Source organism: Calliopsis andreniformis, chromosome 4, assembly GCF_051401765.1.
Source record: "Calliopsis andreniformis isolate RMS-2024a chromosome 4, iyCalAndr_principal, whole genome shotgun sequence".
Lineage (NCBI taxonomy): Eukaryota > Metazoa > Arthropoda > Insecta > Hymenoptera > Andrenidae > Calliopsis > Calliopsis andreniformis.
Window position 1 is genome coordinate 14,305,738 of NC_135065.1, and position 25,990 is coordinate 14,331,727.

Genomic DNA, 25,990 nt, shown 5'->3' on the forward strand with positions numbered 1-25,990 from the left:
ACGCGTACCGCTCGCTTCGTTCTTCCTCCCATATCCCTTGCAATATGTACAGAAATATGTCCTAACTAAAACTCACATCATCAGGCAACATCATAAACAAAAGATGGGCAACCAAAATCTTCGGAATCTACTTGCTGTACAAAGCACCACTTAATCACCACTTTTCCTTGCGGTCTAAACGAAAACGTCGCTTTAATATGTTAGAATAAAATACAACGAGTAAAGAAAAGAAGTGAAAAACGACTCGAAGTAATTGTAAAATAGCTTCGTCATTTTTCTTTTATATGCGCATACATATAATAAGTTTTAGCAAAAAAGAAAGATAGATAAAGAAATGAGAGACACTGCGAGATAGATGAGTTTCTTGATCATCAAGGGAGATAATACGTGAATTGTCTGTGAGTTGCCTGCTTTATAATTGAGTCAATACCGAAAGAAAAAGGGTGGATAAAGCTCTCGTACAGTTCTACAACAATCGTAAATTGTATGCGTAACGCGTGGGTGGACCGTGTATTTTTCATACATGCCAACTATAATTTGCATTTTCTTCTGTTAACGGAATTGCAAATCGTTTTGCTTGTGCACGACTAAAGTACAGAGGCACATTAACCAGGGCTGTCCAGTGATCAGGGTGCTTCTCACAGAAAACCGTACAGTACCTCGGAAAAATTCCGAGTGCGTGCAACCGATATCAAACCCTTGTATACGGTTGGATGTAACATCGTTCTTAGTTAATTGTTACGATCTTAATTATCCTATATAAAATGAATATCGCGAACGCATTTCGCTGTAAAGAAGCTGAACCACACAATCGTGAAACGTCTTTCTCGTTTTCGTTATATCTTATTTCATAAGCTGATGGAGAGCAAAGGGAAGTGTGTTAGATGTAATTGACTAAACGTCTGACGAATAGACTATACCGAAAGTCAAATAAGTTGGCACATTGTTCAGTTTCATTTGCACGGAATCGTTTAATAACACTTAGGCCCACGATTCGACAAGATGAGTGTTCCGAAATCTCATGCCAAGTAACCAACAGACATGACCCCCGATAGAAAGATCTCTTACAGTTGCTATTATCGTCGTTCAATACACCGTATTGAACGAATAGCGTTAATGAGCTTCCCTGAAAATTCTCCACTTCATAATCGTTCAACATCCTAGGACAAGTGGCTAAGTGTTATATAAATGACACTCTATGTAAGATGTAGGTACAAAACCCTCGATCGGTTGAGAAATGCGCCTTACACGCGTCCATCCATCTCCTTGATCTAATTCGATCATGTACAACTCTTCTCCGTCATACATCGGGATGGAACCCTCGCTAGTTGCTAAAAATATAATTTTCAAATTTCAGAAATGTAAAATTGAAAAAAGCACGCCTACACAAGTAGGTATGTAATTCTAACGGAAGAACAGAATAAATTGAGGCTGTAAGACGTACCGTCAAAAGGATAAAGTGCTCTACAGGTTCCTAATGGTGGTTGAGCGTCAACCTCATCGACATAGTACTCTTCGCCGCCGCTACCAGGAAGAGATGTCCTCGATTCCCCAAGACCAGATTCCGGGCTATTCGTGGAACTGTGCATCAGTACCGTAAAGCGAAAAGCGTGTCTAATTGGTCTAGTTAAAAATTCTGATCTGTATTTATACGGGTTCTAGGACTCGCAATTATCTCAACGATTCTCCCGTTAACGAAAAACGAAATAAGGAAAAGGAGAGCAGTGCGCGTGTTCGATACTGACTGAGTGAGTTGAACTGAATCCACGAGATGGTGGTGACGAAACACAGGTGACTATCAATTGGAACTTACCCATGCGTAGGTTGCGGTGTGCCCGGGGCACTTTTCTTGTGCATCGGTTGATTGGCATTTGCGTTGCTCACACTGGAGTCGGATGCTGATCTCGATAGACTTTCCTCTCCTCCTGAATGGCTAGATCTTCTTGAACTTAGCGGCCTTGTTGCTGACCCATTGCTAGTTGGTTTCCGCGGCGTCTGACTGGGACTGTAACATTGTAATCGTACAATCGAACACTGATCCAGATCTCTGCATAGACAGACAGACAGACAGACAGACAGACAGACAGACAGACAGTAAAGCGAGCAACAACAAGTCATAACAAGCAAGATCACCTGGATAGACTGACGCCAGCACGCATCGCTTCTTCGAGATAGCCGTGGAACTTTGCCAGCTCTGCACCAAGTTTGTCCAGCTTGTTACTGGATTGATTCAATTGTCCCTCTATGCTCATTGGATCGCCTAACGCGGGATTCTGCTCGTACACGCCTTTCATCTTCATCAAACCGTCCCTCGCTGCTGTCTCTTGCTGTATTTTTGCCTGAATCTCATCCAGCCTCTGCTGGAGTCTCTTCTTGCGTTGATTAGGAGGTAGATCACTGCAGTCCTCCTTTGCGCCGTCGCCATACCCCGGCACATTATTCTGGAATAGTTCAAGTTAGGCATTGAAACGTACAAGAGATTAGAGAGGATCGAAAAGAAAGGAGAAGGAAGCACGTAACAGTGCTACAGGTGCAATGGTACGCGAGTTAATTGTACGTTAACGAACACGAAACTCTCAATCATTATTTCGGCAATGTTACACGCGTCAGTATTGCTAGCATACCCGCGTTTGGACACTAACTGCCGATAGAAGAGACTAAATGTAATATAAAGAAAAGAAAAAATCGATATTAAAGGGTGGTTTACATGAAAGCAGTAAGGACGGACGGTCTAACTATAGACGGCGATTGTAAAGAGAAAAACAGACCTTTAAAGCTATGCACACCTCGACCAACTTCTGTCGTTCGCATGAAACAAATTCCAAAAGCGTATCATTCAGCGAATGAATTGATAACGTTCTCAGGCGGTGGCATTGAGTATAAACTCAGCAACAGAACCTACGTTATCTCTCTCCCCCTCTCTCTGAAATTTCGTCATACACGAAATGTTGCAATCCCCCCCAGCCCTGAATTTGGGCGTCTGAGTTTGTACTCGACCATCAGAAATGCACACCTTTATCTAGTGATACGCAATCGCTTGGTACTCGGATGCAGAGGAGATTGTTGATGCATTGCACACTGAGCAAGCAATCAAGCGATTCATAACGTACTTACTAAGTGGGTACATACAACAGTATCCAAATTCACAGTCCAGGGACGAGTGGAAACAAGTGACCGCAGGTAGAACGAACCATCCACCAAAATTAATAAAAAGTAGAGAAAAAAATGAGTTATGCTTGCATCGCAAGAATTCCTGAATTCCACACAAAGATTTTGCGAATCGCGAAAGAAACCGAGGCAAGGGTCGGTCGGTCATATATTTCTTTTCGCTGTAACGATCGCGAGAAATGAAATATTAAAAAGTGTGAAAGACATCACTAGAAAGAAATGAATTGAAGAAATCATTCATGGCTAGCAATATATTTGTGTGCATGTTACAGGTCTGATTAACTGATGACGACGCTAATAAGTACGTATTAGAAAGAAAGAAAGTATATGTGGGTAAGTATATAGTATACAATAGATAGGTAATATAAAAAAAGAAAGAGTGAGATTGTATCGTGCATATCGTGACTATGTGTCATTCTTACTCTCATACGTGTGCGCATTCTCGGTGAAAGAGGATGGAGCTCGGTTCACACACTGGATGGTGTATTCGTGACACAGTTAGGAAAAGCTACCAGCGTGGAACACTACCGCAAGCGAACAACATTTACCTTGTTACTACTGAATATGCCGAAAAGGCCGACCCTCTTCTTGATCTTGCCACCGGAAACGGTGCCCTTCACCGTCAAATGATGATTGTGTATAGGTTGCATCACCGGCTGTGACAATTGACTATTACTATCGTACGTTTTAGCCACCGAAAGATCCTCGAATGGGAAGTCTCCTGGCGGCTGGAATCCACTTTTGTAACGTTCGATCACCAACATTGTGTCTTCCTTCTCGTTGATCTCGTTCGCCGCCTTTTCGATACCATCTAAACACTGCGCGATTATGGGCGCCACCGCTCGTTCTATCTCAACCGATTTCAGCATGTAATTTCGCATGTTCTTTATTCTCTTTTCGTCCAGCTCCTGCAAACGGGAGTAGTGTATATTAGAGATCTTTCGGACGATAGCCGCAGCTGCTGCAACTGCTGCAACTGCTGCAACTGCTACAAGTCGAAGCAGTAATACCTGAAGATGCTGAAAGACTTCTGGCATCGCCGTATGGTAGTGCAGCGTCTGCATATCGTTCGTTTTCTGGAGCTGATTCGCGTACTCTGTCTTGGCCTCCTCGCTTTGCTGGGTCTTCAACGTCATGTTCATCCTTTGCTTCTCGACCTGGGAATGAACGAATCGTGTCAAGCTTGAGAAAGTAACGGCAAATGGCTTAATGTTCGCTTAACGAGGGTAGGTCACGATCTCAGCGAGTGTCTTTTCGAATGGAATTGAGATTAGAGTGTGGGGACGATGATAAATACAATATAATCCTATGGTAGATGATAGCTAGCAACCTGCAATTAATCGCCTGCCTTCAGAAAAAATATTCTTCATCGACATTGGCTTTGTTTCTCGTTTCATTTATAGTTTACAGTAGCAATCGAAAAAACATTCGCACAGGGGCGATAACTTCCTCTGAAATGTCAATCCTGATTCTCGTAGAGCGAACCATCAATGAATTCAGAGACATACTTCCGCTCTCGATAGATTTAGATCAGCGTCCGCCCTCTGATAATTCTCGACGGACCTCTCCGCCTCGCGAAAGGCCTTCTCGTAGGCCTTCCTCGCGCGTTCCAGATTCCCGATCTGCCCGGTCAGGGTTGCCATCAGTCTGGCGCCTTCCTGCAAGTATTTCTTCCGATCCTCCTTAAAGTCTTTCACGAGTATGTTCAGCTCCCTAAGCACGTTCGCCTGTAGGTTCTCCGCTATCACCTCCCTCTGACCTGCCTGATCGTTCACTTCGTTCAGCTCCCACCTGAACGCTTTGCAGGGACTGTACCTGCGCGTACCAACAAATTTCGTTCACGTCGATAGATAGTAGTCCTAGTTGTTCCCGGAGAAGGGGATCGTTAAATCACGGCCCACGCGGGAACGAATATAATTACGCGATGAGGAGAGAAGAGCTGGTCCTCGTAGGCGCGAGCAAAGTTAGTTGCTGAACCTATAAAGCGACACGCCCACGCGTCTACAGATAAGAGATTAGTCGCAACTGTTTTCCGTCGTTCGTGGAACGTGCCACGAGGATTTGTCATTTCCTTATGTTCGCTTTCCAATCGAGGGACACTCGACGTTCGTGCAATCGCCGCGTCGCGACGGTGAAACTCATCGTTCGAACTCTGCTAGGGAAATGAATGTTGCACGGGGGAAACGTGGCCTGAGGATCGCGAGGCTCACAAAACAAACGGAACTGGTAAAAAATGGGCCGACTGCCAGTTGGAGTAAATTCCACGAGCGAAACGAGCCGTATTCTCGGACTAGAGAAACCACCAACTCGTTTGTCTTTCACAGCGAGATCGTCTATTAAAAGGTAATTTACGCGTTAAAACGAAAGAAGACGAAAGAAGACGAAAGAAGACGAAAGAAGACGAAAGAAGACGGGAGACACGCTCCAAAGCGGGGAAATATTATTTCGTAGCCATTCTCGCGTCGAAGGATCATCACTGCCGAGCCGTGGATCCGGTATTACGCCTTTCAGCTTGCCTCATACTTACTGATAATCCTCCTCCTCCTTCTTCTTCGGTTGATAGCTCTTCACGAGACGTCTGAAATCAGACACGACAGAAAATGACTAAATGTGAGCCGACTTTAACATGGCGGTTGCTACTATATCTTGAAGGAACGCAATTTTCGCACGATTTGCGCAAAGACTAGCGAAAAAAAAAGGTATTTAAACGGTGGCCTTGCCAACTTATTGCGGTTTGACCTGTTTTCAGACTGAATCTCGGCTGAAGAGAGCCCGTTGCGTTCCACGTGCGCGTTAGTGAAACGAGAATGGGAAGTTTCAGAGCGAAAGAAACGAGATTACAGTTTCTGCGAGTCAGAGGGTCTACGTACTATGAACTTTTCCGCATTCAAAGTAATAGAAATTCCGTTTGGCGAGCAAGTAATTCTGATTCGAAGCGAGCGTCGAAGCGAGCGTCGAAGCGAGCGTCGAAGCGAGCGTCGAACCACGACCGAGCGATAAAATGTATGTCGGCTTCTAAGCGCACTATCATCCGGAAGTTAACGTGTCCTTGATGCCAGATCAACCATACGTTGCTGGTCTTAGCACACCTCGATGCCGGAAATCGTTCATGAAAATGATTTCTAAAATATCAAGAGCTCCGTATAAACGCCAGACAAAAGTCCAAGTGCATTCGCATCGGATCGAGAAAGTTATTTTCGAAGGCATTCGTGACCCCTTCACTGGTCTGGGTTACCATCAACTATTCAATGAACCATTGCTGAGGCAACTTAAACCTCCGTTGATAGATCGAATTCTGTTGATGTCCTGAATTCGGGACATTTGGAAATTACATTTAAGCGTCGAGGGAAACTGCGACGCGGTAAAACGGTACTCTATTTGAAGGTGGAATAATAGGAACGTGTATCGCAAAAATTACGGCGCGGAGCGCGGCGTATTAAAGTCCGAGGAACATGCTTGCGATAATTGATATACAGTAGAATCAATGTGCATAGAATACAGACGTGTGATTGAGCACGCGGAATCGTTCCTCTAGGCTTACGCGTGCCGATCATCGATTAAAGGTCGACGATAATGTCCCCTGATAATTAAGCGCAACGGTGGGATCGCTCCTGATGCTGCGCCTATTTCGAATGCGACGAAGGAACCATCTGAAATATCGCAGCGATTCGATCTGAGATCTGTTCTAATAACGCTACTGCGTGTGCGATCGATAATTCGATCGGTTTACATTGCACCTTCTCGGAAACCATGGAGGGACGATTGTCTGACAATACATGGAGGGAAAGGGGCAACCTGACTCGATGAAGGGGTGAAATAATACCGCGGTAAAGTTCGACAACCTCAGAGGTCTTGAATCGCAAAAATCACTCGGTTCAAATCAGGGATCTAAGTAGTTACTAAGAAGAAGCGCGCGCATGTCCCAACAGAATGGAGTAATTTTCTGGCCACGAGTTAGGCTTCATAGGCAATGAGAACATTGTCAATGAAGAAACTCCAGAAAACACTGAACGCAAAGCAGCCGATTCCGAGACAAAAGTGTACAACAGTAGACGGTATTCACGGAACAAACAAAGGGGGCATTTAATAGAATATTACATCTCGCGTCCGTGAACTCGATGGGGTGCGTGAGACACGCTCATTATACAGGATGTCCCATTGAAATCGTTTACCTCGAATACTCCGCCCTCTGTTAATTCATGCGCAGAAGAAAAACTGTGCAGGATCGGGACTGTAGGCGTGTCAGATAAATGAACGCGACAGGCAGTTGTCGATAACGCAAGGGCCACGATCCGAATCCCTTACCTGAGCTTCGCGGCGTACTCCACTTCGATGGCGCATCGGTCGCGGATGAAATGGCCATACCTCTCGAGGAACTCTATCCCTTTTTGCGTGTGCAGGGATAGATTCTCGAACTGATCCTGTAACAAGACGAGAGAGAGACAAATTCAATGGCTGTACTTTTTATACGAGACATTATTGATTTTGTCAGCCTTTATGGCGGCTCCCTTGAAACTCCTCGTTCGAGGGGGGCAAGTACCGTCGAAGCGTCCAAGGGCACGGGACTTCCTTCCATCCAACTTCAACGAGAAACTGCTCGACCAGGTCGCAACCTCTCGACCGCGAGACAATGAGAGGATTTCGCAAAACCACTGGCAGCCTTCTGGTAGAAAGATTTCTGACCATTTAGCGGCTCGCCACGAAAAGTGAAACTGGACTTCGCAGCGTTACGTTGCCGCAACGTGCACGCTCTAACCAGTCGACCAGTATGGGTCAGGAACCGTGTACCCTCTCCAACGTTTATCGACCTTATGAATCGCGAAACGCTGTTACACGCCGTCAGCCTCGACTCGCTCTTCTCGCTCGACTATTTCCCATTCAGATTTTCACCGAGTCTTCTGAATGGAACACATTATACGAAACGCTTCGTAACTCTACTAAACTTTGCGATACAAGCTTGGAACGTGTAACATCCAAGTGCTTTCGTTAACCTTTCTAATTGAATGAACACCGTCCTAAACGTTATCACCCTATCCCAAGCTACGCTACTCCACTATCTACGAAAGTCTGACGGTATCAATCAGTAGCTCGGTTCATTCATACTGACAATGAGATACACCGTATCACTTTCAAAGAAAATATCGAAATACTGACTAACTGACGCTCAGACGGCAGGATGCGTCGAATATTTGAGCGATTCTGGGATGCTGGGAGTAACGGTGGCACGCTCTCGTCTAAACGATACCATGGAATGTGGTGTGTGCTTTATCGTTCAAGGACGATCCTGTCTTTCAACATTTACGCTACTAGTCGTAGCTTAAGGACAAATCGAACTCCGATCCAGCGTTTACTCGGATCGTGTTCAGCGAAAGAGAGTGGCAGGCAGCGCGGGAGGCAGGGAGAGAGACAAGCCTATCGGGTCGCCTATTGCTGGCATTCGAAACGCGTTACTTTCATTTCCAGCAAGTAGCCATTCAAGGGCCACCGATTGTGAGACAGACTTGGGAAATACGTGTATGCACTGTACCTCGTTTCCTTTCCAGAGAACCACTGTCGCCGCTGCGCCGCTGCGCCGCGCCGCCGCACCACGAGAAAAACGAAACAAGATCTCGTGACGCATCGATGTCACGCGCCTCCAGGATATGTCTAGTCCCTCGGACGCATTAAGTTTAATTAGTTCTTATCGTATCACCAACCAAACAAAATACGAAGGTGGACATAGGTGGACGAGTTGTTCTCCACCGCGTTCACGGACTTAATTAATTGCAACACATGATCGTCTCTTTTGTCATGTTACGTTCAAGCGATATTGTGTACAATATATCGATCATTGCAACATTCCACTTTAATAGTAAAGTTCTTGCTTCCTCAACTGCACACCTTTCGCACACCTTTTTGCTCACCTGTCGTTCTCTCGAGCCACTCGCGATACATATAGTGACCACTGGTTTCATCCTAAGCAGTTTATTTGAAGTAACAGACGGTTATAGAAATAACAGTAATAATGTAGCGAGATAAACTTCAAGTTTGTACATTTGCCAGCATTGCTAGCATTGCCAGCGACACGGCAAACACGGGAAAAACTAAAACAGGTGTCGCGAAAAGAAAGCTACAGGTGTTGGGGTTGGCGTTTGGATGCCCGCAACTGATGCGCGTTTCACCTTTCAACTAATTTTCGAACGTACTAATATTTTTTCTGCATCCACCCCATGCTTCGTTATCAGCTGATCGATGCACGTACGATGTCCGAAGGTCAAGCCCACCATGTTCTTTCGAAAGACGCTGTGACGTCGCAGCACAGATCACGCTCGTTTCCCAATGGCAAACAGAAAATAATCGCAGGCGAGTAGAACATGATACTCGGGACGATGGTATACACCCGATACGATACTCCCCACGCTACGATACATCGATACGCGTCTAAATTGGATATCGAAGCGAGCAGGTCACGTGCATGCCGATTCTATGCGATTTCAATTTCCTCGGGAACACATTTTCCCAGTAGCTTGTCGCAACTTTCTCATTGTGATAACCGTGCCATAGGCAGCCGCAATTTTCAACGAAATAACGGCGAACCGGTAGCCCCAGCCCGTCAATCCAACTTTCGAACGCGCGGGGAACAGGAAAACCTATCGTTTCCCCTCGCTCCTTTCCCCTCACTCACAAGTGGACAAGACAATTTTATTTTCGCGCGGATACCGAGCAACGCGACGGTTTAATTATCGACTGAATATTGCGCTGTAGCGCGGAGAAAACACGGATATTACGTGGAAAACCGTGCCGAGAAAATACTCTACGTTGGACTGTTGAATATTGTGTTAGCCGGGAAACTGGGAAAGGAGCAGTAGTTATAGTAGCATAGAAAAGGTGCAGTAGTTATTTTTAGGGAGAAGGATTTTAAACCTTCCACGACGCCTCGTAACTTTAGAGCTATCCAGCTCTGTACTACTCAAACTCTTTCCAAATTTTTACCCTGTGTGTTCGTTTGTTAAATAGCCTGAATCACTGGCATTTACTACGAACGCTCGAGAAAGACAAATAAAGGAAGTTTCGGTGTAACAATGTTACGCAACTTGCCCCATGGAATCTTGAACGTTTAATCTAGGTCAACGCTGTTCAACCGACCCGTGAAACCGTAATTCTCTTATATGCAATCTTTCTTTCCTTACGTTGTACATATCGGCATTTTGAATTGCCTACTGCATTCCCTGGTCAAAACCATTGTCGCTTGACTCTCGAAGAGATAACCTCTATGCTCCTCTCGTGTAAGCTCGATGTCTCTAGTCTAGACTACTTTCAAGATCGATCACAGAAGAGGCTCTGTGGTCACAGACACGCAGCAATTCGATTATCAGTCAGCAGGACGCGAATGGAATTACAGGGAAGTACCCGGAATCGATTCGTGGGGCGGTCGAAAGAGCCCCATTCGAATCGGAGCGAAAGCTTCCCCCATGGCAATCCACCGTTTTCTGTGCCGGCCGCAGGTCGATAAATGGAAAACACACCCGCTGTCCTATGACTCACCCTGGCCCGACCTCTTTCAAAGAGGTGCACTTGCACGACCTAACCCAGACCTATTCAGGCTAGATCGTCTCCCCTGGAGATAAGTTCGAGCCTCTCAGTGCACCTGTTCCTGTCTTTCAATCTGACGGAAAGCGAAGGATGAGGTACAGCTCGTGGAAAGGATATAACGCTGCACACGTTCAACTAATTCTAAGTATGTATTTCAGGATATGAATGAACTGTGTTCTAATTTCTTTTCGAGGAAACTTCTCTCCCGAGCCCCGGGGGGGGGGCATGTAATTATGCCTAGAGAGTCGGAAAAACTTGGAAAAACTTGGGAAAACGCACGAAAACGCACGAAAACGCACGATAACGCACGATAACGCACGAAAACGCGCGACATGAGCAAGGTGAAATGTTCTCGAAGAAATGCTCGACCGCTAATTAATTCGCCGGGAGCTGGTAAGAGGGTTGTTCGCGCGGTGACGGGGAAAGCTGTGAAAGACGTGCAGACGGGCGGGTACACCGGTGAGAAAAATCAATATGGCCCATGGATGCTCGGTGCATCGCGAGAAACGAAACGAGCGAGAAAAGGTCGCTCCTGTAAAAATAGTTTCGAAACAAGAGACACGCGAACGAGAACGAAAGGACTCAAACAAGTGTGTATTATGAGTCACGAAATCGCGTTGGGGTGCTTGTCTACCCTCTGCCACCCACCTATCGATCCTGCATTTCTCTGTACATTCTCACGCGACTTCAAAGTGGAAGGGAGTCGGAGAGAAGAGGAAAGAGAGAACGGATAGGGTGACGAGCAGCAAAACAGACATCGACGACTGGCAACCGGGAACGGGGACAACGATCGCCGACACCGTAACATTCGTATTGATACAAAATGGAAAGATTGTCGACACGGATATCTGGCTGCGCCAAAGCGGCCAATAGACACCTTGGAGCAGCACTATCTGTGCTGTTAAACTCGTCGCACGTTGTTCGTTAAATATTGACAGCCTGCTATCGAGTATTATGTTTATACACGGGGCGTGGCTTGCAATAAGGCACTTCAGTTTCTTTAGATATGGGCAATCATCGGTACGGGTTTTAAACAACAGTTTCAAGAGTAATCGCTCTTCTAAAATCACTAAAAAACGGAGGAATACTCCGAGGGATGGATCAAAGTTTTGCGATTCCAAAGTTAAGGTAATGCTCTTACACACTTCTCATTGTCAACGTTAACTTTCCACGATCGTACACCGTTCCGTTCATGTGTGCAATCCAGCATCGATGCACGTTGCATCGAGTCCACGGTGAAAGAGTGCACGGGGCGAGCATTTAATAAGCGAACGAAACGTTCAACTGACGTACGTGCTCGTCTAGCGCCGCGGATCTGTGCGATGCATACGGGTGCAGGCAACTCGAGTCGGTGCATAACTGAACGTGCAAAGGAAACAGGACAAGCATAGGAGAGAGACTAATTGCCAGTGTAGCCGCCAGTGTAGCCGCCAGTGCAGCCGCCAGTGCAGCCGCCAGTGCAGCCGCCAGTGCAGCCGCCAGTGCGGGATTCACTGAGGGATACAGGGTGCAAGGGTACCGCGCGACAGAAATGCCGCCGCGCTGCATGCCGCGCTGCATGCCGCGCTGCATGCCGCGCTGCATGCCGCGCGCCGTTGTCTTTAATGCAGTCCCAGGAGGAGATGCAACATTCGAGGTGCATTTAAATGGGTCTCAAAAATAGCACGTTATCTGTTGTTTAACCATCAAACAGGAGCGTGCTGCAAGTTTTGAGGAACGATGGATCCATTGGAAATTTGAAAATGCAAATATTTTCGGATCGATTGACCGATTAACGAAGAGTCTCTCTCTAATCAAGTTTCTCTCGGCCAATTTCCAAGTTGCCTCGATTACCTCGATTGTTCGTTTTATGCAAACAGCAGAGCAAGGTCTCGGCAGACGAAGAACAGAAACCGAGATTCAAACAACCTTGCTGACCCTCCCTTGTGACCATTCGAGAACCAACCAGTTTCGTTCTCCCTTCGCCTAAACGCAGCGCGATGAAAAGACGTAGGAGGAGAGAGTCAGACTTTTCCTCACTTTTTCACTGAGAACAGAGCCTTGCTCTTGAGCTTTTTATAGACGCCATAAATTGCCTCTCCTGCGCGAATGTTGGCTCGATCGAGAGTGAATCGCTACACTAGCCGACGATGCATCCTCTACCCTTGATCGCCTAATTAAAAGTCTCGAACGCAGCTGACCAGTCATTCAGTTCACATCTATGAATATCTACTCGTATTTACATCATAGATCTATCAATGCTCCGTACAAACGTTTGCATTTCGAAAATTTTCGGAAAAATCATCTGCTCTTTCTCGCTTCGCAGCCGAATAAAGAAGCATTTCCGAGCAAATTCCGCTATGCGACAATTCAAAAATCTACAATTTTTCGAGCCAAAAGTAATGAATCCTTTAATTTTCCTGCCAATCACATATTGGCATAAGCGCATTTGTAGCAGTCTGGCAAGAAGAATTTTCTTACGGTTTACGATATTTGCAAATTTCTACTCTCCAATTATTCACCTTAGATTGGACGAATTTATGATCATGTCGCGTCGCGTCGCATCGCGTCGCATCGCGTCGCATCGCATCGCGTCGCATCGCGTCGCGTCGCAAAAAGGAAGAATAAATTTGGAGTGATAGAGAGATTCAAAATACCCGTGAATTATCAGAAATAATGCCTTAGGTCGAGATACATTCAGCTCGATATGCTAATGGTATAATGGATAAATGTATCTTTTGGTGAGAAGAGAATGAAGCGACAGTATCCAGATTGAGGAACAAAGGGACTTCAATTGCATTCATCTCGAAGGTTAAAAAATTCATACCGAGAGCAATGGCTGTATCCAAACGTGAATTATGGAAGTATCCAATACGTACGTATTACTTGAAACTTGGATAAATTAATACAAGTTTCAATATTGGGTTATAATTAATAGTTACTTACTATTATGTATTGATGTTGCGAAATAAGATACAGCAATTTCCTTCAACTCTTTTAATGCCTTGCGCTAGTAACTCATTCGAGGATCTATGAAGATCGATCGATTGATATACATAAATACCTGTTCATGCACCCATTTATAATACATACACTATCCTTGCAAAGGTGATCCAGTGTACGCTCTGGCTTGATCACGGACACGTAAAATGTCTGTAAACTGTCTCGAAAAATGTTCGCTACCGCGTAACCAAAAGACTGCTCAGATGGCAATTAACGGCGGCGCTTATTAATATGGCATTTTTCTGGCCTCGCGAGTAAGGTCGAAGACCTGAAGCGATGCGCGACGGTCCAAGAACCAAGCCCATTCATCGTCGTCCGCTAAGGTGAGCCCTGTAATTGCCAACGTGGAACGTTTACTCGACCGCAAGGTATCGGTCAGAGCTGTTCGCGACGCGCAACGATTCACGGAGGAGAAATAGGTCGAGCGATAAACGAGTCGAACGGGCCGAGTGGGCCGAGTGGGCCGAGCAACGGGTGCACCTATCCGTGCTCCGAGATTACATATTTCTTCGACTACGACTTCCCGATTATCCGTCCACCAGGCGGCAGACGTGTGGGTATCGGTAATACGCATAATGAGCGGCACATGAAGCGGTTTATTTATAGGCGTTCGACGCGGCCAAGCGACTAGGAACGCCGTAAATGCAACACAGCAAAATAACTGTGGATCGTCGGACCTTTATTGATCATTATGACTAATACACCCTGTTCGCTTCGTTTTATATGCTGCTGCACAAAAACAAAAGCGTTACTCTCGTTCAATATGCGTTCTGAGACAAGACTTATCTGTTGAAAAATAGGTACAATTTCAATTCAATTCAATTCAATTCAACTCAATTCAATTCAAGCTCGATTTCAATTTAACTGATTGAGATGAAACCATTAATTCCCCTAAATCGATGATACTGAACTCGTGAATTGGGGAGAAAGTGTCTAACACAAGATGACTCTCAGTTTATTATTCGATAGCTCGTCAAAATCTCTGAGCCTTATCAAGTCTATCGCATTTCCCTCGAAATTGCCATCTTGGCGTCTGATAACGCGATTTATGCGATACTTAAATCATGCTTCCGTGACTAGACCCCAAATACAGAAGTCAACTCCATATGTAGGCTATTAGAATACGAAGGTGCTTCACAATTCACAAGCTATCGAAAACTCGCGTAATCTCGAATGAACGATAGTTGACTTCATGCACGTACAATGGAGACGACTAAGTTTTCTCGTATCGCGCGGCTAGACTAGGTGAGGAAGATGCTCGCAGGCGGAAAGGGAATGAAAGAAGCGGAAGAGAAGCGGAAGAGAAGCGGAAGAGAAGCGGAAGAGAAGCGTGCCTGATTGTTCTCGAGGTAAAAAAGCCAGCCGTGTCTCCGCGAGACAAGGGCCCAGCCCTGGAGGAGGTTAAGAGTTTCCCTCTTTCCCTGGGACGAGATATGTTTCTTCGCGCCTCCAGCTAGCTTTCTTACTAGACTCGCGGACATACGAGTGCAGCTACTCGAAACGCATAATCCTAACTATGCAACGCGAATTAATTAGCACAAAATCACCGGAACATTTCTATATTATCGTTCAACGCGGTCAACGACTCGTCAAACCTTCACACTCTTTTCTCTCTTTCTCTCTCTCTCTCTCTCTTTCTCTCTCTCTCTCTCTCTCTCTCTCTCCTTCCCTCGCAGATAACTGCAAGCAATCGCTCGCTAGCTGGCTGTCATTCAGGCTCATTGTCTTTTTTTCTCTTTGCTGTTCGGCCTCGGACGGCGCTCGTCATCGCGCAGTTGACGGGCTCTTCATATTGCGACAGTCGTTTGTTCGAAACTCGCCGCGTTATCTTTCGTTAACTTGTATCCGATAGATAGATATGTTTTTTTCGGTGGTTCAGCGACGTTTAAAAGTCGCTATACTATATTTCAGGTTCGCTTGGCTTTCAAGTCTGATAAAATGCACAATCTTCTTATCTTCCGTGGCAGTGAACGATGACTATCTTCTGTACTACGTTTCGTAACAGATCGACGATTAATCGAAATCACAAGGGATAATTACAAAAATGGCACAAAGATCCGTGAAGATTCAAATGGATCAATTTTATCGATTTATTTTCTATGCTACTCTAGCCTCTATGATACACACTACTCACATATTAGTATCAAGTCTTTTCATCTCCTCTTCATTGAAGATAAATATTATTGCAGGATAAATAAATTTGAGGTTTCCTAATAAAAATGAAATAAAAAGAGAGCGATCTAGAGTTCCTCGATCATACTGGAGTGATGTAAAGAAAATATTTGCGACATATTCATCGTTAAGTATTTTTCCACTTCGAGTGGTCGAAAGCCTCGACAAGGGTCCTCGAAACCTTCCTCCCTTCCCAAGAACACGGGATCATTGACAATGTGGGGTCGAGGCTCTCGTTACTTCGAGCCGATGCGATCGCTCGCGTCCCAACTGATTTATCCCATTTTCGTAATTTCTTTTTAATTGCAGCTTCCATAAATCACAACCACGATTTGTCATGACGTTTCCAAAGAAACGAGCACGACACGTAATCTGAGCTCGGATATCAATGAAGGATGCGACATTGATAAGGACACTGGGAGCGTGGGCTCGCTTTCAGATCCGTAAAAATTCAGTTTCTCTGAATAGCATCACCGTGACGCTGAAGCATCGTTAAAACTGTCATTGTAATAATTCTCAAAATGATTTCGAGTTTATCCGTTTGAGAGATAGGACCCTCTTCAACAGAATACAAGCAAGACTCTACAGGTGGCAGAGGAAGAAAGAAATATGCAACTATATACTGTATACTTTGCGTTCAAATCTGGATAGGAATTCGTTTTGTGAAGAGGAAACGTTTGCAACATATCAACTCTTCCTTACTAAACAACAAGTCCTACGTTTTGCACAATTACTGTTTGATCATTCATTTCTAAAAACTAACGAATTCAATATTTTTCTATTCATGGTATATGTAACGATCAAAGTCGAGCCCGCGATAAAGATACATACGTCGCCGACTCGGCGACTGACGCCTGATGCCTGATGCCTGATGCCTGATGCCTGATGCCTGATGCCTGATGCCTGACCAATAAGTACTGCATCGCGAACAAACAAAAATCCTGCATTTGATTCCTTACGCAAGAGCACGTTCCGCGCATGCATAACGAGAACGGCGAATGAGAGGGACGAAAAGCACGCAACGAGCAGGAAAGAAGTCGAATGAAGGAATGAACGAATGAACGAACGGTCGAATCCTGGCCATGTAACGGGCACGACCATAAGCGAGTAAGGTAACAAATATCAGGTCTTCGAAGCGTTTCTTCATGCGTTATTAATCACCTACCTAGAATATATGTCTGTATAGAATATATGTCTTTTCGTAAAATTTCGGTTCCTTCTAACGCGAACCCGCTCGATCCGGGCTGAATGTCGAAGTTCAAATGGCGCGTTTCAAGGCCAAGCGTTTCGACACCACGCTCCTACATAGATTCATTTCCTATGCGACAGGATAGAATTTCTAATCCCAGTGTACCGTAATTCCGACAACGTGGCCGCAGGCTGATAGATCGATCAGGTGTGAACAACAGAAAACAAAACTGCTCCCATTTCGTGGTCCCACGAAATTTCTGCAAATACGACAGTCTGATTTCTGTACAAGTGCAAACTTGGGATCACCAACAACAGCTTGTTTCAACTCTGTAGATCTGACGTATGTAAAAGCTCACTTCCAATATTAAGAAACTCACAGTTACACATTAACAAATCATTAATCGTCAATCACCCTCGCATCTATTGATAAACCGATGCAAACGACTTTACCAATAGCCAAATAGAATCAGAAATCGATACGCAAATTATGAGCACTTCGAAAAGAGTCACACGACACGAATAGGTCTCCCCTAATTTTCTCGATCCAGTCGGAAATAACGAACGCCTCGAAACGTCGCCGTGTCGTTAAAACAAGACGTAGCGTAACCGGTAGAATAATCTGCCTGTGCTCGTGGCGAGGCTGGCTCGCAGCGCAGTCGGCTTTTTCGCGTCTATCGATCCATATTTACGAAGGAGAGACCGTACGACAACGTCAGGTCAAAGCGTAAAGCACAACGTCAGCTTTAATCGACGTGTATACACGGCCTTCCTCCTCCTCTCCTCTTCTCTCCTCATCGCTCACTCAGGCCCGAACACGGTTCGAGTGAGAGAAAACGATAATCGTGGCCCACTCTTCAGGTCTAATGAGAAAAACGTGGCCCTTCGCAGCGGTACGGAATTCCATTCGCGAGCCAGTTTATTGATTCCTCAAGTGGAGCGGACTGCGACGAACACTACCTACATAAATGAACTTTCTAGTTGGCTACCTTGACGCCCCTCTACTTTTTGCTCATATACTAATCTATCGTTAACAGAGACTACATATGTTCAAACTATGATCATTGGAGAAGTTGAAAATTTGAAACGAAATTGCTTTGGACAAGCGTTTTCGCGCGAAACTTACGGTGCGCTGAGCGGTCAGTTTTATCTAAGAATCTCTCACCAAAGAGACTATAAATATAGCTTATATCGAATTCTAAAATAAACAACTCGTGAAATTAGTAATCCGCTTCGCTAACTCATCCTTCAAAGATAAATTGATAAATTTAAACCAAGAGAAATTAATAAAAGGCCTTTTTGCCCAAACCCGTCCGTCCACCTGAAATTTCTCCATTATTAAACGACCCTTGTGCACAGTTACACTTCTCCGTCGCTTAGCCGCATTTTCCTGGCACAGCGAATGAATATTTTTTCCGCTAGGCGGACCACCGATTTAACTTCCGCCTAATTAAGTTCGACGTAATGAACTTAATGGTAAATGGTGGCGAGAATCTTCATTCGATATTCAGTTAAACTTTTCGTGTCTTCTTTCGAAAACACTGGCCAAATCTTGCTAGACGTTATTAAAAATCACTGGACAAACGATTGCTCGCTCGAACGCTTTCTCTCCTTCTCTACGGAGGCATATATTTTTTCCGTCGTCAACTATGTTTCTCTCCATGGCACGCATACAGTATGCGAGCGTCTCGCGAGGAAAAGAGAACGCTCGCGAACTTGCCCCACCCACGCATCGCGCCAAATCTCTATAAATACCGTGGCGACTAGAAGGAGAGAGTACGTTTACGAGCGCACGAGCCACAATGACGATGGCAGTGAGAGAGACAATTGTCATCTCGTGGGTGTCGGCTGGCTAAAAGCGATACTTTTCGATGTCTACAAACTGACGAATTCGGAATGACAATATCCTATTAAGTCCACGCGTTGCGTCGCACCGTACCATAGAGAATAGTTCAAGTTATAAAATTCTACCAATAGAATATTTAACAAGAGACGATAAGTATAGGTAATAAGATTCTCTTTTACTATACTTTTTGTGTCCTCTTATCACGGAAAGCACTCTAAATTGTTAGGATCTCTTCGATCCTCGCTAATTATACGCACATCCCCACAGCCACTAATGCGTGTTCGACGCATAAACGAGTGCTTAATTGTTCGGCTAATCTATCTCTTAACGTAAATCCCTAGAAACGCACGCAGAGGAATTCACTGGGATCATGTGATCGGCGCAGGTGATTAGGGAGGTGATTAGGGAGGTGATTAGGGTGTCTTCGAGTCTTTCGTCTTCGTTTTCCACGATCTACAAGATTGTCAGTGTTACTCACTCCTCACAGAAGTTACGCAATCGACTACACAAATCTTGACGGTTGTACGATTTCCTCGAGTACAACTGAGAATTTTAACCTGACGAGTATGACTGTACACAATTATGCTATAGGTCTTTCGACGCTTCGCATCCCTGTCAACAGACAAGATTTTCTATTCTCTTTCGAATGGTCCATATTTCGAAGGGGAAGGTACTTACCCAGTACGCGAAAAAAAAATCGCGGCGCAGCGACCTCGACACGCACGCGAAAAAATGCACTCTCTCGGCGTACGCGCGCCGTCACGGCTCACTGCGAAAACCGGCTACAAAAGGGACAAGCTTCTTAAGGAAAGAAGAAGGAACGCCTGCTGCTTGACCACCTCGAGCCAGAATCCCGGAGCCAGAATCGATTTTTCTTTCACCTCCGGTTCCCCATCTCCGCGATGGTCCACGCGATGGTCCTCGCGATGGTTCTCGCGACGGTCTTCGCGACCTATGGCTTCCGCGCCGCACTGCGCTCCAGCCAATATGCCGGCATCAAGTCAAAATTCTATGGACAGAAACCAGTGGTTCAACGAACGACCGCGATCGCGAGGAACACCAGCTGCAGGGACAGATGAAGCCTCTGAAACCGCTTTCAGAGGCTTTAGCAACCCTAGAATCGTCAATCGTCAATCGTCCACGCAACCGTTAGACACTAAGCAAAAGAAACGAAAACGACATTTCAAATGCCGGTCGAATGGCTTAAAAGACAAAAATTGACAACGGTCATTTTTCTTCTGAGCTCTTCGAGTGAACACTAACCGTTAAATACGATAGCCAGTAGAAATACAGAGATATCGGAATAAATATTCTGGGTAAGTTGAAAATTCACGAAGGGCCAAAGAAAGCGATCTGTTCGTTGAACCGTGTGTCCAACTAGAATAGCAAGTTAATAACTTCTCTTAGGATAATGGAATGCAATTAAGATAAATAGACAGAATGATCGTGATCTCGTGAATTGTCTTATGAGAAAATTCCTGGACAACCGGCCGATATAGAAAACGTATAATCATGCAAACATCTACCTTTAGGCCTGCTTCAGGGCTGGCTATCGTTTCGATCATTCATGGGACGTGGGAATCATGAGTTCCACTCTCCAAATTTCCAATTCATGAATTCTATTGTGCCGCATAACCATCATGCTCCGTCTCGAATCAATGGCTTTACGTTTCAACATCGATTCACTGTCTTGTCTCGGAGGCTCGGATAATTCATTCAACTGGGAAACTTTTCAACTCTCAACTTTGCAAATATTCTTTATGTATATATATGTACATGTAACTGTTCCTAAATATTTCTATGTTTTATTTCGATAACCCGAGTGGCAATCAATGCCACTACCAATACAAAGTACCTGACAGTATCCGATACGTTGGCTACTTTCTACAGCTCCTCTATATTTTGGAAACGACGCGACGCGACGCGACGCGACGCGACGCGAAATCAACATCGAGCGGCAGACGTTGCTACCATCAACACTATCTCGCCCTGTTTCTCTCCAAGGCATTTAACTTGGCTGTATTCGCCGGTTACCGCGCGGTTCGATAACACTGCTGCAATCGCAGGGAAGCCGCGATGCCGGCCGCGATACAGACACGAGTACTACGAACGAGAACAATCGTTGCACGCCCGTGTCGGCTCGCATAAATCGTGCCACGCGCTGCCTTCCTCGAGTACTTATGCTTCTCTTGACCCAGTCAATCAGGTCGGGAAAGACTTCGAACAAGATCCACTATCCAGAACAAAAACTTTCCTTGAAAAATTCAGCATTCGGGAAGTTTGAAAAATCTCGACCAAGTATTTGTCGAGCAAAGATAATAAAATCGAGATCGTAAAATGAGCAAGGACAATAACAACTACATAGTCGATAACGAACTAAGATCGATAACCAGAATCGTTTAGTAATCGCGGTATGAGTAAGGTGTTACGCGTAAGCTACGTTCATTAGCGATTTCGCGGACATGTTAATCGATTTTACGAATTCCGCTTTCGCTGCGTTGGCCCGCGTCGCAAACTGATTCATGACTAAAACTTCCTATCTTCTACACACACTAACGATTCACCTTAGCCGGATAAATTATCCTCTACGCAGTTGAACATGAATATAAGCAATATTTCACGACGAACCACAAGACCATGTGACGCGTTTACAGCTACTCGAATAAACGTTGACAGAGTATTGACCACGAGGAATACTACGCTCTGAAAAGCGTGTGTAATAAATAAACGATCAAGATAATTGTATGCACGACATTGACGTGGGAGAAAGATTTACTCAAACCCACATCACGGTATAATTCAGATTCCAGAGGCTGTGTGATTTTCTTTTCTTAACTTCTGCATACGCTAGGAAAGTTTGTTTTTCACGTCGTTATCGATCTTCGATACGTGTAACCAGGACCTGCGTAGCAATGCTACCCGTTTTAGACGCCTCTCCGAAGAAAGAAACACACCTGACCTTACCACGCGCGTCTGAGCCACCAACGAGGAATGCCGAACCGTGAAATCATCGGCTGGCATACGAAGTTGGCCTGTTTACGTTACCGACGAATGGAGCGCAATTTTCGAACGAGGAAAGGAGTCATCGTTGACTGGTCCCTTGTCAATCGAAGGTTGTAACCTTGAGAGGCAAGGTCGATTTCGACTCGATCGAAAAAGCTTGCGCTTCGAACGTGCAAATAGACCAACTCTACTGTTTCAGTTCACTTAGCCTTTTTCAAACACTCGAAAATATTTCAAATTTTAAGTACCTCGATGTAATCCATTTCTGCTCCAGCATTACCCTGAATGCCTCGAGTGATTGCAGCAAAAATTAGGAAATGTAATACAATAACTGTAATACATAGCAAGTGGATACAATACTGTACCAAACAAACTTATTGGTCCCTGTTTTACGTAGACTTCCTATTTCTTCCGTCAGTAAGAAGGCTAATAAAAAACTCTTTTGTTTGCCGATTACTCAGCGAATGTAGCTCGCCTGAAAGATACCTTGTCTAGTGAATTGACGTCAGGAGTTACTAATCGAAGAAAACGACGATGACCATCGTTACAATACAGTGCATACTCTTAACTATTTCAAAGAATCCGTTGCAAGAGCAGAGTTCTCTCCCTAGATAATCAGTGAAATTTCTTTATTTAATATGTCTATCGATCGATATAACAAGACGTTCGTAAGCAATCGGTCGAAGAAAGGGAGCTTTCTTCCGATAAAAAGAACCATCGCAAGCAGGGTTTCGACTCGAAAAAGGTAAACGTCAACTTGAAAACACCTTTGTTCCGTGAAATTGCTGCAGAATCGATAGAAAAACTCAACGCGAAGGAGATGAAATCTTACATTCTTACGTCACCACGACCAAGAAATTGTAATTCAAAGTACGGAGAAGACGTTAGTGTCGAGTCCCGTGCCCGTACAGAAAAGCGATTCTTGATTTCGTTGCTGCGCCGCGCCGCGCCGCGCCGCGGAGAAAGTACCTAAGTCGGTTGCTCGTAACCTTCGCGCTTTTCCCGCCCACGTCGTTTGTACTCCCATTTTCCGTGCTACCCGATGCTTATGCGTAGGCGAACGGGAAACGACTGGCTACTGATTTAAGACCTACAGAAATTTCAATTCGGAACACCTTTACTAGTGTTCCGCGTCGCGAGTCTTTCGTTGGCAAGATGAGAATCGTAGGAACAATAGTTATAAGAGAATAATTCAAGAGAATAATTCAAATACCGTTTATAAATTCTTTTTCGACTACTACTTTAATGTTTCTTTCAAAATACTGTCTACATGTAGTCCCAGATGCTAATTCTCTTTTGCATTTACTGCTTTTTACTTTCTATCACAATAGCTAATCAATAGAACCTACAATTTAGCTCAATATATTTCATTATAATTTTATTGTTCCGATAATGCGTTGCATTCGCGACGGAAACAGCAGACATAAAGACACTTTTTAAGGATAAAACGCAAACGATTCGTCAGGGCGCAAAGGGCAAAGATAAGACTACAATATAAACAGGAGAATGAACGAAGCGTAATTAAGTCGATGGTATTGAATCATCTGTTCAACTTTTGTCGAATTCTGCATACACTACCTGTGAAAGTAATTCGTTTTTGCTAAGCAAAATTTCGTTAATGAGAGTACAAGTACGATAAGCAAACTTATTTACAGTTTCCAGCGATAAATCAGCTTCAGGATAATAGGCGATTATATTAATAATTGTTTTCCCATATGGGACGATAAGGCGTTCGCGATTAATACGATTAATGCGCGTACACTTGTTAAAGAAAAGTTTCTGGAAGTCTCTGGAATTGACGCAAAATAGCAGAGAGTTTGAGTTTGAGAGTGACCATATACGCCTCAAGGTCAAACATCTCAGCCAAATTTTCACTTTTCCAACCTCTAATTGTAACATCCACGATTTTTTTCCCAACTACACAAATGTATTATGTACGTATATAACATACATAAGGAAAAATAAAAAAGAGCATCGCAAAATTCTCGAAGCAACGCTCGTTCTCTCTCTGTCAAGAGCATGGCGAGGCACGCCCGTGTCGTACGTGTACATATGCTCCGCGACGCGACGCGACGCGACGCGAGCGGCCGCGGCCGTTAGCGGTTAAACACGAACGCGTCCTGTATCATGATTCACGGGAGAACACGAGTGGAACGTCAATCAATTGTAGTATACGCTACGACTAACAGAATTCAATGCGATCTGCTATCAGGAGAGATATGAGCGATCATGTTTATCTTCAGCCGAGCAACTACCACGCGACGTAAAATTGCTTCTCCACTCGGATTATTGAACGGACCGGGCACCAGCGCAGCGGTATGCCACCATCAGCATTTCGTAGTTTACCCACTAAAATCTCTCTAAGCAGCACATTGTAAATGCAAAAAATAGCAACATATTTTCAACGACTAAACAAAGCTCGTAATTTGTTCGTTTACATTTTTAGGGAAGAACGTGAGCTTCCAACGGTCAACTTCTTCATAATTCCCAATGCCTCGGGGATGACAGCCTCGTCTGAAACGTCATCGAAAGCTACATGGTAACACGGTCATAGACACTTCGAAGCACTGTCTATTTCTCTGTTAACATTCTTACCACTTGACACGCGCCTTCAACCGTTTCTTCAATTCTTCATCCTATCCGCAAAATGACTGATCACCGAAAAATTAGGCAAGTTTCGAAAAGCTGTACGAAAGACAGAGATCAACTGAGGACGCGCGAATGAATTATTTATAGAGAAGAGAAACTAAGAAAGATGACGAAGTTTCTGGGATTCTGGACGCGCAGATGGTAGATGCGCACGGATGCTTTCATAAAACATAGAATACCAAGAATACAGGGAACGAAATTGAAGTGTAATCGCCTAATCGTAATGATCGAAGAACGGCTCAATTGTCGAGATCCTTTAAAATTTGAAAAGAAACCGCAATGACGAGGGAATAAAATTTAGGCCGCTAACCAGTCGTATACACCTGCTCGAATCACTACAAATTAACGCGCAACTGTGCCTGTGGTTTTCCTAGAGTTCAGTGAGAGCAGTAGAAGTGCAGAGTGGAGTTGAAGTTGGAACGTGAAATTCGGTAAACCACGCTGCCCTGTGAGATCCAAAGATCATACAGGTACGTTAGGAGCACGCCCCTATCGAATGAGAAACGAGAAAGGAGAAAAAAAGAAAAAGAATGCAAGGAACGACCTCTGCAGGCATTGGGGCAGTAGTAAGTGGCAAGTGTTAAGTTTGCGTGACGGTAAGATGACAAGTCACTGTCACACCATAACGCCGGTGTTCGTCGAAGATTTCATGAGAAAGGAAGCAGGCGAAGGAGCACACAGCGATGAGTACACGTACAACCGAGTTAGGTACAGGAGAGAAGGAGGGGGGAGTATACCAAAGGAGAGAAGAACGTCGCCCGCGGCTAGCAACCGCAAAGGCAAAACTCCCGTGAGTGGTTTGCTACTGTGAACTGGTTTTCGGGGGATATCGTCATTACGCGTTCGCCAAAGTAACGGAGCCGCCGCGACGATTTATTCGAACGACGTACGACGCGGTCGCTGCTCGAACGCGTGTCTCGTCGCGATTGAACGAGAAACTAAACGAGAAACTGAACGCATACAGATACAGCAGCAGACAGGGAGAAGAGTAGACTTACCCAGAGTTCTGTACCCCAGCTCATGTTTGCTGGGCCGGGTAAACCAGGCACGAGCGGCAGCTGGATGTCGCACTAGACACTTCACATGTAGCGTTGTAATCAAAACACACTTATCGTATCGAACACGCGACGATAACGCATGAAAAATCACGCGTCTGGGCCCACCGCGCTCACCAATCACTAAAACATCGCCAACATGTCGGCCCGTAACCACTGACTGGCCGGACCCAACTGTCCACTGAAAACCGCCCGAAATTCTGCCTCAGCGCACTCTGTCGAGCCTTTCGCGAGTAACCGTGCGACGTAGAGGGGATAAGAGGGAAGAGCAGGAGCTGCCATCTGGCCACTGCCTCGCCCCGACCTCGGCTTTCATTAACGCGCGCAATTCGAATTCTCTTATGTGCGGAACACG

General features: G+C 45.0%; 1 protein-coding gene across 5 annotated transcripts; it reads right to left on the bottom strand.

Moving 5' to 3' along the window:
• Positions 1 to 951: 951 nt before the first annotated feature.
• On the bottom strand, positions 952 to 25,753 carry Cip4 (formin-binding protein 1-like Cip4). Of its 5 annotated transcripts, none has more exons than XM_076377382.1 (11): positions 25,579 to 25,753; positions 7,474 to 7,589; positions 5,696 to 5,746; positions 4,677 to 4,983; positions 4,179 to 4,325; positions 3,717 to 4,076; positions 2,769 to 2,798; positions 2,134 to 2,441; positions 1,814 to 2,005; positions 1,445 to 1,581; positions 952 to 1,331 (listed from the first exon to the last, which is right to left on the bottom strand). In XM_076377382.1, exons 1-11 carry the CDS (start codon positions 25,600 to 25,602, stop codon positions 1,174 to 1,176), a joined length of 1,830 nt encoding a protein of 609 aa, XP_076233497.1. In that variant the 5' UTR covers positions 25,603 to 25,753; the 3' UTR covers positions 952 to 1,173. The 5 variants fall into 5 exon arrangements, with proteins under 5 accessions (XP_076233497.1, XP_076233496.1, XP_076233495.1 ...); XM_076377381.1 differs by lacking the exon at positions 2,769 to 2,798 and adding an exon at positions 3,115 to 3,196 and having other exon boundaries at positions 1,445 to 1,569; positions 3,715 to 4,076; XM_076377380.1 differs by lacking the exon at positions 2,769 to 2,798 and adding an exon at positions 3,115 to 3,196 and having other exon boundaries at positions 3,715 to 4,076.
• Between the last annotated feature and the right edge of the window lie 237 nt (positions 25,754 to 25,990).

What these genes read in the sequence shown, in the direction of transcription:
- Cip4 (XM_076377380.1), bottom strand. Translation starts at nt 25,602, where the DNA reads ATGAGCTGGGGTACAGAACTCTGG. An exon ending in CTGTTGTATGTACCCACTTA is followed by an intron (nt 2,442 to 3,114) that starts GTAAGTACGTTA and finishes GAACTATTCCAG; the next exon opens with AATAATGTGCCGGGGTATGG. An exon ending in AGCACTTTATCCTTTTGACG is followed by an intron (nt 1,332 to 1,444) that starts GTACGTCTTACA and finishes TTATATTTTTAG; the next exon opens with CAACTAGCGAGGGTTCCATC.